The sequence below is a fragment of the Amyelois transitella genome, chromosome 18, assembly GCF_032362555.1.
Source record: "Amyelois transitella isolate CPQ chromosome 18, ilAmyTran1.1, whole genome shotgun sequence".
NCBI classification, from domain to species: domain Eukaryota; kingdom Metazoa; phylum Arthropoda; class Insecta; order Lepidoptera; family Pyralidae; genus Amyelois; species Amyelois transitella.
This window is the reverse complement of record NC_083521.1, coordinates 4,720,077-4,733,791: the sequence shown is the minus strand read 5'-3', so window position 1 is coordinate 4,733,791 and position 13,715 is coordinate 4,720,077. Positions and strand designations below refer to the sequence as shown.

At 36.4% G+C, this 13,715-nt stretch overlaps 1 protein-coding gene across 1 annotated transcript; it reads right to left on the bottom strand.

The window, feature by feature from the left end:
* Positions 1-1,599: 1,599 nt before the first annotated feature.
* LOC106130529 (superkiller complex protein 2) lies at positions 1,600-12,717 on the bottom strand. The gene is made up of 22 exons (XM_013329385.2): positions 12,570-12,717; positions 12,283-12,456; positions 11,720-11,975; positions 11,234-11,413; positions 10,803-11,095; positions 10,244-10,356; positions 9,580-9,811; positions 9,179-9,362; positions 8,680-8,817; positions 8,207-8,321; positions 7,571-7,697; positions 7,269-7,373; positions 5,978-6,134; positions 5,522-5,666; positions 4,998-5,320; positions 4,588-4,716; positions 4,132-4,264; positions 3,706-3,880; positions 3,354-3,570; positions 2,788-3,014; positions 2,107-2,259; positions 1,600-1,835 (listed from the first exon to the last, which is right to left on the bottom strand). Exons 1-22 carry the CDS (start codon positions 12,606-12,608, stop codon positions 1,689-1,691), a joined length of 3,762 nt encoding a protein of 1,253 aa, XP_013184839.2. The 5' UTR covers positions 12,609-12,717; the 3' UTR covers positions 1,600-1,688.
* Between the last annotated feature and the right edge of the window lie 998 nt (positions 12,718-13,715).

Genomic DNA, 13,715 nt, shown 5'->3' with positions numbered 1-13,715 from the left:
TAAAACATAAAAAACTAAAAAGTGTTTTGTTTTGTAAACAGACAACTTATTAAAATTTGTATTAAATTTTAGACCTAAATGATTTCAATTCAGTCTTTAGTGCATGTAATGGTTTAGATCTACCATAAATGTCTTGAAGCCCCTAGGAACGAATTCCGTCGTAGTGCAGTCCAGCCACAGCCAAGTCGAGAATAAAGATATAAAAAATATTTTTGTACTTACGTAGAACTTTTATTAAAGTAACCATATACTTACCTACATATCAATCATTATAGTAATTATAAGCAGGGTCTAAATCGAAGATATCTAGGTATCTACGAAAACATAAAAAAACAGTTTAATACTGTCGATCTGAGAAACCTCCCTTTTTAATAGTCGGCTAAGAAAGAAGATACAAATATTTCTAATTTAAAGTATGGTTAGCAAAAGTAAAATAATTCATTTCGATTTTTCTTCTTCATAGTAAAAATAGATATGGGAAAAAATATTTTTCAACGTAAAGACGGATCAAGATTTATATACCTTTAAGTAAGGCTGATTTAACTTTTAATGTGTCTAGTTCTGTTCTGTTGTTCCATTAAGTAGATTCTAGGTATTAAGTACTAACGGCCCGTCACGGCTTCACTCGTGGGACATTCATAGCCGACAACACCCGAAAATTATATTCTTTTTATTATATAGATTTTCCATGATCGGTCCAGTGTTTCCGAAGATGAACCTTTACAAAAAAACTCAACTTTACCTCTTTATATAAATTTGAGACACTAGCAACCCGGCCTGGCTTCATGCGGGTAGCATTTATGGAAATTTTCGCCTTGAATCATGCTTGAACACTCTGATAGGTACATACATATTGTCACATCTATATTCCTTGTAGACAGAGCCAAACTGTTTTGAAAAGCAACGTTCAGCTGTACGGCAGAAATGATGGAATTGAAATTTAAATAGTGACAGGTTGCTAGCACATCGCCTAAAAGAATCACTTTGATTATTTAAAAAAACTGCATCAACATTTTGAAGTGCGTGCGTGAAATTTTAAAGGTTTAAACCATACGTAGGTACATACAGTCAGACATAGGGGCAGACGCAGGTAGCGATTTTGCTATTTTATAAGTCGAGAAAAAGAAAGTATACAAAAGGTTATTGATGCCAAAGAAATAAAAAACGATAGGTAGGTACATAGTATAATTAAAAACTGTATGCAAAGAGAACAATTATTCTATTCAGCATATAAAATATATTTAAGGATATATTATAACAATTCTAACTCAGCATGCCTTGACAACTCAGTACGTGTAACAAACCATGCTAGATTATATATTAAAAGTCAAGACTTAGTCTCTTTCACTCATGACAAACTGTAATTTTAATTTCAATGAAATTGTGCGAAAATAGAGTATTCAGGAGAAGGAATTGAATATTAATACGCTAAGAGATTGCCTTAAGCAAGATTTCTGGCTAGCTGGAAGTTTTCATGATAGCTCAGTAACAAATCAAGTTTTTGACAAATCGAATGCCGCATCAATTATATGACGATGTGTAAGAAAAAAATTAGTCAGTCTTAAAAACCCAGTGCTTTGATTTTAATAAAAATAAGAAAAACTTAAAATAACATTTTATTAAAATCATATTCAAAATATTGGTAGTGGTTATTTAACACTTCAAGAAAATCGTCTTAAAACCGAGAGTTACGACATAACGGCCTCTTTTTGCGTAGTATAGAGACTGGCCGCGAATACTATGTCTCGTTTGATGGCAGTGGACGCCTCCATCATCTTCGCCTGAAGCTTGGGATCGCCGACCGCGACCGCCGCGTCTTTCACGTCTATCAGCAACTGTAAAATTATACGGAGTATTTTATCAAATATACAGAAAATTATGCTCAACTTTGCTACTGTAGTGCTACCCTTACCTAAATATTTCCGTATAAGGAAATATTACTTTATTTTTACTTTAATTTTTTACCGTTTTTGTTCCGATATTCTCTTACATATTGTTATTTTCTTTTCCCTTTATACCTCGTAATAGCGTCGTAGTCTAACTCTGTTTACATGTAATTGGTGACCCGAAGGAAAATTATTACTCAAAAAATTATAAAATGAGTACCTCATGTAATTGCTGTATACACCTAACAATGATGCCCTCCTGTACGTCGGTGAGATCCATGATTTCTGCGAACGGCTTTTCCAGGGCCCATTCGTATACGACTCGTACCAGGCCGAAGTTCAGCCTCTCTGGCTGTCCTTCGAATTGGTCTACCTGAAAATTTATTTTTGTTGACATTTAGTAATCGCCTGTTGTTGAACTCATATATTACAGCAGTGAACATGACAAAAAATGCCCATTTTAACCAAGTAATAATTTTTGTCAGAAATAAATAATATCTTTTTAGATATCGCTCACTAAAATTTATGTTTTACTATCATGACTTGGCCTGTATTATCCTTAGGTTACACTAACTCTGTCATAAATGTTATCAAAATTCGGTCCCGCGCTTAATGGTTAAAACTAAATAAACCAACTTTCACATAACTAATGGAAGTATGAAAGTATGGATTTAAAATCTCTAACTTAAGTAGTTAGAGATTATATTATGGATATGTTCTATTGAATGAAATGAGCTGTCCTTGGCTTCAATGAATTTAACACATTTGGCTAGTTTCTCCGTCATCTCGGGCTCTATGGCCGTTGTTGCATAAATATATATAAAACTATTGATTTCACTGCTTTTAATTTTCCCAATTCAAAGACGGATATTTGTCAAAATAACAAAAAAAAAGAACTCACCAAATACTTATGTTCTATTTTCAAAAGCTCCTCGTCTATGGCTTCAATGGCTTTAACTCCTTCCGCTAGTTTCTCCGTCAGCGCGGGCTCAATGGCTGTTCTTGCTTGGAACACGAAACAGCTGAGAAGGGCCGCGATTTCCGCTGGACTCTTATCCGTGAATACGTTTCGGAACACTAGTTCGGAGATTATGAGCTCGTTCGTGCCCATACCGCATGCCACACGGCCTTCAAAGAATAAGTACAATTTTGTTAGTTTTTTTTATTTAGATATAAAAAAAGGATATCGATTGATTGACTGACTGGGGCTTATTAACGCACAGGCAGAACCGCAAGGCTTAAAGATTTTACTGTGCCTATTCTTTACAAAATTGCACAGAGGGATAAGTGCGAGCTTTATGTACTCGCTTTGAATGTAATTAAATCAGCGACATCTAGTGGGAACGCGATGCCTATTCTCTTACAAATAAGTATATAATGCAATTCCTTACAAATTCGTGTTTACTTGCTCGACTCGTTCGATTAAGTTAAATTCGCACTACCCTCATTAGTATCTATAAACTTTACCTTTCAGTATAACGCTGTCATGTTCATCAATATAATTGAGTTCCTTCAGAACCAACAACCTCCTTTGGTAATCTGGATACAAAGCGAGGTTCTCAAATGACAATAATCGCTTGTATTTGTCCCGTTTTCGCTCGGTCTGCTTGCGCTCGTATACGATCGCGAATTCCGATTTGAAATTCGCGATATCGGTAATTTTCTTCTGGGTATTTAGTTCTGCCTGAAAGAACAAAATATATTCTTTATTAATTTTTAAGAAGGCCGATCCTATAACTATAATGTAATCCGATTTCAATGAGAGCGGCGCGGCGAAGCGGGATTTTATGTGGAAGTGCTGACAAAAGTTAGTACTTACCTTGTACTGGTCCATTTTGTCCAAAAGTTGCAGTAGTTCTCCAGTAGATACAGGCAAAGACTGTTTGAGGTTAATGACCTCCAGACTGGTAGCGCCTGTGCGAACTTCATGCGATATACGAGACAACTCTTGTACTGCGCTCAAGCAAGTTGAACCTACTGGGGCGTCTTTGAAACTGGAAGTAATGAACAAAATTACAATCATTATTTTAGCCGTAAGTCCAGAATAAAAAATATGTGTTCCTTAACATAGAACTTTGACCGGTTTGAAGTGACGTATATACGCCTTCCCACAACCTTAATCGTATCGGCCACTGCGATGTAAGTTAAGCCGTGTGGTTCCCAGCACTTCAGAATAGGATACGATCATTCAATGTCTTCTTTTGGGTGTGACAAAAAAGAAGCGAACTCCACCGTGGTTACTTACCGTGGCATCTGTCTTTTTTCCCAGTCTTGAATGATTATGTTGGCATCTATTTTCAGGGATAATTTGGTTACAGCCACTATGTTTTTGGGAGCGATACATAAAATAGTGTGTTCTAATGTGCTTTCCTCCGTGCCTAAAAATAGCAAGTTATACATCTGAGCAACATAATGTTCACTAATGTTCACACAACTAGATAGGTAAGTAATAAACAAGCTAACTAGCTTTTAACCGGGAATTGAAACTGAGACCACGTGGCTCAGCGGTACAACTTTTACCACTGTGCCACAGAGGCAGACATTTAAGCATATTCATCAATATACTGTTTACTTTATAGCCCAGAGGCAAGAGGCAGAGGCCGCTAAAGGCAGCAACACATACATACGATACGAGTATACAAGAGCAACAATAATATGGTGCGAACATATTTGAGTAAAAGCGGTAATTAATCAAACATACCTATAAAATCATACATAGCTGAGAAACTCAACATTCTGAACCAGTTGTCGTCCACATCGAAATTGTAACGCGTAGGGTCTTGTTCGTTTGTGTTTAGTACTAACACTTTGTAGGGCGTTTGACGCGGACCTGAAATAAAATTAGTTCGTTTTTAACAGTTAATACGAGTTCTTTTTACAATAAAGCGAAAAAGACAGTCCTGCAGTATTTATGGACACAAAATAAATAAAAAAAGGAGAAAACGACCATGAAATTCGGACTTTAGATTGTGGTAAGTAATATTTTTTGAATTGTGTAGAAAACTGGGTGTAATGCAAGTCAAAAGTACAAATGGCATTTCTACATATAAAGTGGTTTATTCCGATTTCTATAAGTACCTATCAGAAACTAAAAAACCAACAACCACTCACCACTGCTATTCAAAAAGACACCCAATTGATTTATATACGGTCCAGCCGACACTACAAAAATTCTACCAGGCGTCAATTCCTTCACCAATTTCGGTGAGTTCAACAGCATCGGCATGATATCATTCAACACGTCGATATAGCTTGCTGCGGTGTCGTAGAAAGCGGCTAACGGCGCCAAGTGCGCAGCCAGCGGTGTACTGCATTTCTCTGAATATTCCTTCTCGGCAAGTTGTAGTTGTTTCTTGTAATTGTCCGCTTGGCAGATCTGATTGAACTCTCGAAATGAACGCTGCATCATGCCTTCTACTGATACTGTTGCTACACTGCAATGAGTTTGTATATTCATGACACTGACCCCTATTATATGTTTATACTGTGGAATTTTTGATGTTAATATGACTTGGTATTCGTTGCGAAGGAACTTTTGTACATGTGTTATGCCTCAAGTCAGAGCATCTAATTTAAAGTTACATAGTTTGAGCATGTGGAAGCAATATGTTAATTAATCAGTAAAAGGCACTCACCGTAGCAGACTTAAAATCATGGCATATGTTAGCCTAAACTGCGAAGATAGCCTTTGTGGGGTTCCTAGCATCATCCCCTTCAACGTCATTTGGTCTGGTACACCTTCTTTGCATAGAATTATCACAGTTCCAGTGTCGTCCAGACCTATACAAACATTTTTTTTTAATTAGATTAGGTCATTCACATTTAAATGTAATTTTGATAAATACATTCAAAGCTTTTATTATGAATACGAAGACAAAAACCTCAACAAATCTATGTAATTTGAAAGTGATATTTCCTACCAGTACCTAGTTTTGTAATATGAGAGAGGAAATAGTATTGAAGAGAAATGAGATAATTTTTCAAAATAATTAAAAAGAGCCAGATAATCACCTGAATAAAACCAATCAAATCAAAATGGTTAATAATTCAGCCAAGCAGTAAAACAAGACAGGTTATAGAAATGAACTAGCCTCTTCTTCCGGCGCGCCCCGCCATCTGTATATACTCGGCTGGTGCCAAAGTTCGTCGCTCTTTTCCGTCGAATTTCGTGACTTCGTCGAACACTACCGTGCGCGCGGGCATGTTGACGCCCATCGCGAACGTCTCCGTCGCAAATAGGATCTTTACCTAAATTAATAAAAAAATATAAAATTTTTACATACATACATACATATGGTCACGTCTATATCCCTTGCGGGGTAGACAGAGCCAACAGTCTTGAAAAGACTGAATGGCCACGTACAGCTATTTGGCTTAACGATAGAATTGAGATTCAACTAGTGACAAGTTGCTAGCCCATCGCCTAAAAAAGAATCCCAAGTTCTGTAAGTCTATCCCTTAGTCGCCTTTTACGATATCCATGGGAAAGAGATGGAGTGGTCCTATTCTTTTTTGTATTGGTGCCGGGAGCCACACGGCACAAAAAAATTTTGAGGCTGCAAAACCAATTTTGAAGACAATAAATAAGTACTTATAGGTCGCGCGGTGGTTTAAGAACGCTCGGCAAAAGTAGAAGGGGCATGCGCAGTGATCAATTTTTAGGTCTATTAGGTGCGACGAGGAGAGAGGGGGGGCGGGTGTGCGCCGACGGCGACACGTATTGGTGGATTAGTCACTCTTTACTTCCCGCGTTGAGTTCGCGCGTCCCGTGTCTCTTGGGTACTGTTGCGCACAAATTGTTTTATCGTATTTGTACGCGACAACTTAAAATAATATATCAATTCTCAAACAGTACAAGTCGCCCCTACCCTATGTCCGTCCACGGTTGAATATAACTATGTCAAATTTCATCAAAATTGGTTCAGCCAGGTCAGGTTAAGTGTGAAAACTAAACATGCATACACACATACACATTTTCGCATTTATAATATAAGTAGGGATTATAAGTATTTATAAGGCACAAAATCCATGCTAACATTATAAGTATATTATAAGATATGGATATACATAGTTAAATAACCGAGTTAAAACATAGGCTACTTTTTTTTGGAAAATCACGCGGGCGAAGTTGCGGGACAACAGCTAGTATTAAATAAATAAAAAAAAACATTTCCCTTAGCATTTTTGAGCGCGAATGTACACATGCGCCGTTTGCCCCCACTATTTTTTCCGAGCGTTCTTTAACCACCGCGCGACCTATAACAGTCTTTTCGATGGGCGCAATCAGGTGCAATAATAACATTCAAATATAGTGAGTAATCGTTGTTGTTGTTACCTTATTGCATACAAAAATCATTTGAACGAATAGAAAAATATACTCACTAATCCAGTCTGGAACAACATTTCTACTATTTCCTTGAGCAGTGGCAAAATACCACTGTGATGTACACCAATGCCATTTTCCAGGACTCTTTGCATTCTTATCACCTAGAATCATTATTTGTGAAATAAAAAATTAGTTAGCAGTAATTCATACTGACTCAGTGACTTAGTGATTCCTTTTGCTTTGACTATTCTTTATCTTTTAGTCTATGCATTTAGTTAAACATCATCTTATTTGATTTAGGCGTTTCTGGAGGTAGGTACTTTCATGTATTACGAAAGCAAAAGCGATTTTAACTAACTTGTGGTAATTTTCTGTCCGGTTCCTTCAGCCTCTGCAAGCATCTTTGGAAAAAAGATCTTATGTGACCTTTCTCTTTGGCAGTAGTCAAGTCGACTGACATCAAGTTTTCGGCGTTTTGGTCGCATCTAAAAATAATGAAATAGGCATCAAACCTGCGCAATATTTTTTAGTTTCTGATAGGCCACGCTCAGCTGTTTGGCTCATTGATAGAATTGAGATTTAAATAGTGACAGGTTGCTAGACCATCGTCTAACAGAAGAATCTCAAGTTTATAAGCCTTTCTCTTAGTCGCCCTTTACGACATCCATAGGAAGGAGATTAATTTTCCTATTGGTGCCGGGAACCACACGGCATTTACCTATTCATTGAAAATACAAATGTTTTGGTGACAGTACAAAAAATTGTCCAATCATTACAGATTACGGTGGATGGATGGAACTGTGAGAGCCCATCGCCTACTATAAATATTCCAGGTTTGTAAGATATTCTCACGATTTGACGATCAACTTTTTAAAAACCTGCTCGGAAAAAGAACTAGCTAGCACACAATATAGAATTTATTTACTCACAATCAATGGAATTATGAAAGCTTGCTTAATTTAATTAAGAAAGGTCAAAATATATTATAACTTACCTGTTACGAGACAAAGTAAAAGCAACCACTGGCAGTTTGTCCTTCTGTTTGAGGTGGTCTATGAATGCCACCCACATTGTCTGGTCCGCTTTAGGATTCATATACTGTTTATTACCTGTAAACATTTATTTTATTGAGCAACATTAGTATGCTCGTAGCTTCGATTGCGCGTGATTTCCAAAATGCCTTGATTGTAACTATCTACATATTTCCTCGATAAATGTTAAGTTTTTTCGGCACTACGTCGATAGAAAATACCCAAATTTATGCCTTTTGTACATAAAAGAAGTTCTTTATCCTTATAAAACTTACTTAGGAATTAATAAACTCATACCGACGATAATTTTCCAAAAAACCAAAATATAAGTGAAATTTATAGAACTCTTCTTACTGAAGAAAATTTGCCCAAAAAACCTATTTATAAATGTAATTTACGGATAAGAAAATTATGCAAAACTGCGTCTTGTTCTTACCTTTAGGACCAAAGTTTTTCTTATGTTCATTCTCCCTCGCTTTCTTAGCGGCGACCGCTTCGTTGTACCCTCTGAGTTGAAAGTTACCATCTTGATCAATGACTAAGAATCTTTCGTGCTTCGATTTACCTCCAGAACCTATTAAGATGACGGTAATAGTAAAATATTAAATACACTACGTGAAAATATTACGTAATTTACTAATATATTTTACAGAGGGCGACGTTACTAATGCAGCTTATCAAAATAAATAAGATAAACCGAAAAGCATGTTTGAAAAGATTAATGAATGAAGTTGAAGTAAAAGAAATATTCAGGAATCATGGCAAGGGGAAAATGTTACCCCTGCCTGTAGGCAGGAGGTGGTCTACCTGGAGGTGTATCTCCAGGTAGAAGGTCAATTGTATTTAAACTAATGTATTCAACATTTTATCTCCTATTGAGTACAAGTGCACTCAATGAATAATATTCTTAAAGTTCAAAAATAGAACAAATTTACCTGTGTACAAGTAGTGACATAGTGGTACTGGCCGTTTTGGTGTAGATACTACATAGACTTTTCGCTTTTTTGTTCGTCCAACCCAGTCTGCAAACTGTAACGTGTTCGGTACAGTTGCACTCAACATCACTATACTAACGTGGGCTGGTAGGAGAATAAGAACTTCTTCCCATACGTAGCCTCGCTGTGTAAAGAAATAAAAAAATTCTCAATTATATTTTTTTTACTTTATTTAGTACTTTAACATACTCAGTATCTGCCTGCGCCGTCGCCCTAATCTTTACATACATACATACAAATCGTCATGTCTATATCCCTTGTGGGGTAGAAAGAACCACCAGTCACGTTCAGCTTTTTAACTTATTATTTACAAGCATTTCTTATTATTTACAATTTCTCACCTCCGCATTATTAATATAGTGCACCTCATCGAATATGACAAATTCTAAGTCTCTGGTAACGTCACTACCACAGTACAACATTGACCTCAATATCTCCGTGGTCATGACCAGGCAAGATGCCGTGGCGTTGATTTGAAGGTCTCCGGTAAGGAGGCCGACTTCACCGAACTGTTTGTTAAAGTCGTTGTACTTCTGGTTGGAGAGCGCTTTGATTGGCGACGTGTAAATTGCTCTGTAAAATGTTAGGAAACAGTAAGGAAATTTATTTATTTATTTAAACTTTATGCACGTAAAATGTACAACAGGTTATTTCATTGAGATTTCTGGTATGCTATGTTGGCGAACTATAATAAATTGTCATAATTGTGGTAAATAAAAGGCGAAGTATTCATTCTCTTCTTTCCAATATTTTCTTATAATAAAATCGATTTAACTTTTTCTTCTTGGCTTATCGCGGTTACATTCTCATCTTTTTGGAGATGAGTCCGGATTGCGTCTCTTACCGTGATCCTAAACTCGGCAAGGTAGGTTTTTACACGACGCGACTCCCATTATTCTGTCTCATCTCCGCAATATTACAGGTGTAGCTGAAAGCGCTAGTATAACCGATTGTTAATTTAAAATCTATTGCGATTTTTTATTGAAAAAAAAAAAAAACTGATACCTTGTACAATTTCTTCTTGACATAGCAATAGCATATTCAGCCACGACTGTTTTCCCGGCGGACGTGTGCGCCGCCACGAACACGTGATGGCCTTCTTCTAGCTTCAAGATAGCCTGAAAGGATATCATGTTCAAAGCTTTAACAATAAAAAGGTTATGTAACCATGGAATTAAAGAGAGTGTGGATGGAAAGGCAGGAGTGGGGTAGACCTTTTTTTTTGTTATCGAAGGGGAAATCCTTTTTACGGACAACCCCCCGGGCCAGGAGTCCCACACTCTCCCGGTGAAGACCCGGGAGAGTGTGGGACTCTCGGCACCTAGTATACCAGCCTACCCACTAAAACCTCTCCGTTCGCCCTTCTTGCCATTTTGAGGGTATCATGGGATCACAGGCATTTCACCACGATGGAGTGGGGTAGGCCTAGACAAACGTATCTTGATTAAGGACGTCTTGGAAAAAGGTCAGGTCAAGAGTACTCAAATCCGCTGAGTTGAATGAAGAGTTATGAATGTAGATGAAGCAAAAGAAGTATGCGGAGATATTAGAATTCAGCCTATACCTGCTTTTGGAAATTATCCAACTCAAATGGGTAACTATGTGCCATATCCTTGATTTTCTCTTTGAAATCTGGTACTGGCAGTGAAACGTCTATCATTTCCGCCCACTCGGTAGAAGTCACCCCAGTTCTTACAGAACTACTGGTGATGTTCAAAACTGGAATTTCCGGTAACTCTACTGGAGGTTGGATTATGGTGCTTTCTAAGAAGTTATCATCTTGCACAGTTGTATCTGACTCAACTCTCTTTGGTTTTGGTTTCTCTTTTGGTGTTTCGTCATCATCTCTCCAAAGACCTAGAGATAATAAAATAACTTTTAAATCTAATAATTATGTAAGTGATTCATCTTAAGAAGTGGTCTATGAAAATTTCAGAAATTTTAGAAATTTACAAAAAATATAGTAGCTTTCATTTGAAAAGAAAATTAATTTACCTTCCAGGTGGACATTGTTGTCAACAATTTCTTCAAGATTGATATTAATCTGGATATCAATGTTATCAGTTTTCTCAAGATTTTCCGCCTCGCCTCTGCTCTCTGTATGATTGAGAACTGTGACTCCATCTTCTGCAAATAGAACCCCTTCTTTTTTACCAGGAGGAGTTGTTAAGATATCTGAAAAATAATTGATAATCAGTTAGTTTGGAATTTATCCATATTATATATTAATATTATTATTTGTTTATTATACATAATATTATATTAAATCTTTCACATCAAAAATATTAAGGCCATCTCCATAAAAAATTTTATACATATTGAGTGGAGTATAGAGATGGTGAGTGAGAAACTGCCGACGAAAGCTAGTTCTTTTTATACAGTAAAAAGTTATATAAATCACTAGATTGTAAGGGTTAGCTGTACAAAAAATATTGTTATTCTTTTTTCTCTTTCATATAAGCATAGAGGGATAAAGACTACCTTCTCCCAAAAACTTTCCAGGTTCATCTTTGTCCATATTAATATTTATCTCAGTAGAGGCAGCATCCTCCAGGATTTTCTGGAGTTCCTCTTCAAAACCAGCGGGAATGAACGGGCTCTGTGTAGTAGTTCCTCTTGTGGCCAGGCTCGGTGGCAAAGGAGCCCGTGCCATAGACAAACTCTCCTCATCATCCTCATTAGGAATGCTAATCTCTTCTAACCCTACAATCTCCCCAGTAAGAGGGTCTCGTACCACCTGGAATAAGTAAAATTATACTTTAAGTGAATATATAAAATAAACTCCTATCATCTACTTTATGGTTGGTAACTGTGCACAACTATGATTTGACTTTTGTACCCAAAACATGTGTATGTCTCAAATGCAGCTGTAGAATTTATTGAGACTTCTCTACAATGACAACGAACTACTACGAATGAAACTATTTTTCCAATGATTGTGTTGCGGGATACAGGAACATTAGCAAATGAACTTACTTTGCCAACTTTGAGTAAGTGGGAAAAGTAATTTAACCAATAACAAATCTAAACGAATGTGTTCTTACTTCTAGGGTTGTGTCCGGGCCAATGTCATCATCGTCTGTTTTTAACAAGGAATCTATATCAGTTTTTCTATGCCAATGGGTCTGCGACCTTTCCCACTTATGAATGGAAAGCCTCTCTGGCTTTAAAATGTATTCTTTAACGCGTTCGTTGAAATCCTCGAAGATTGGTGGTATCTGAAACATTTTAATTGGAATACAGATAGATAGATAAAAAAATGAATCAACAATCGTATGTTTACATCTTATTTTAAGCGGAATCAACGTAAATGTATTATTATTTATGGCACCTTAAAGTCGGCAAATTCATCTTCGTTGTCCACTGGCATTTTTTATGCAAATTTAAATGTATTTGTCGTATTATTACAATGATATTGTATTTTTAAACTAAATAATAATACAGTTTATTAATTTTTAGGTAATGTTTTTATCGTAGAAAGACAGTTGTCCATGTATGACATTGACATTCCATCACTTCTTTTGTTAACTTTACTTTTATCTTCGCAAAGAGGCTAAAGAAATCGTTTGCCCATACAGCTCATTTTGTTCTAAGTTGCTTCTCTTCCTTTGACAGATTGTTAAAGCCAATCAAAGGAAGGGCTTATAAATTTTGGTATTTTTCTTTTAGGCGTGGATGGCAACTTATCACTATTCGAATCTCAATTCCATCATTTACCCTAATAGATCTTAAAGTAGCCTTTCAGTCTTTTCAAGACCATTGGCTCTGTCTATTTATAGGAATGTAGGTATGTCTGATTTCTAAGTCTAAGATTGATCTTAGAGTCATAAAGTCAATATGTCAGTCCTCGTTTTAACCTACAGAATTTACTTCGTACTTTCTCGGGACTTCCAACCTTCCAAAGACTATGATATAAGTATTTTTCGTAGGTATTTATGCCATCTAAGATATTTATTCCATGGCCATAACGAATTACGATTACGAGAAAGCACTTTGTTAAGTAGTACCTGTTAAGAATCCGCATGGTAATTGTGAGTAGTGTTTCTCAGTAAGTGAAATAAGTAGGTACCATTGTAATTTTATGAGACAAAGTTCTTTAAAACTTTACGAGCTTCTATGCTGTTCTAGTAGGTAGTTACCTAAGAGAAATCATAATGTGTGCCAGCTTCTTCTGTTCTCATGCAGATTGTAAAAGGCAATCAATGGAACGGCTGATAAACTTGGGATTCTTCTTTTAGGTGGTAATCTGTCATTATATAAACCTCATCTTTTAATCATTACTTTCCATCCAGTCTTACGATTTAGATGAAACTTGTTGTTGCTGCCTAGGTATTTATATTGGCAACATAAATTATTATTATCCATTTAATTAATTGGAGAAGAACAAGGAACACCTGATGAAGCACCGTAATGAACTTCTTACTGCAAGATATATGGAACTGGCGCTTTAAAAAAGTTATCTAAAGTTTTTGCCGTT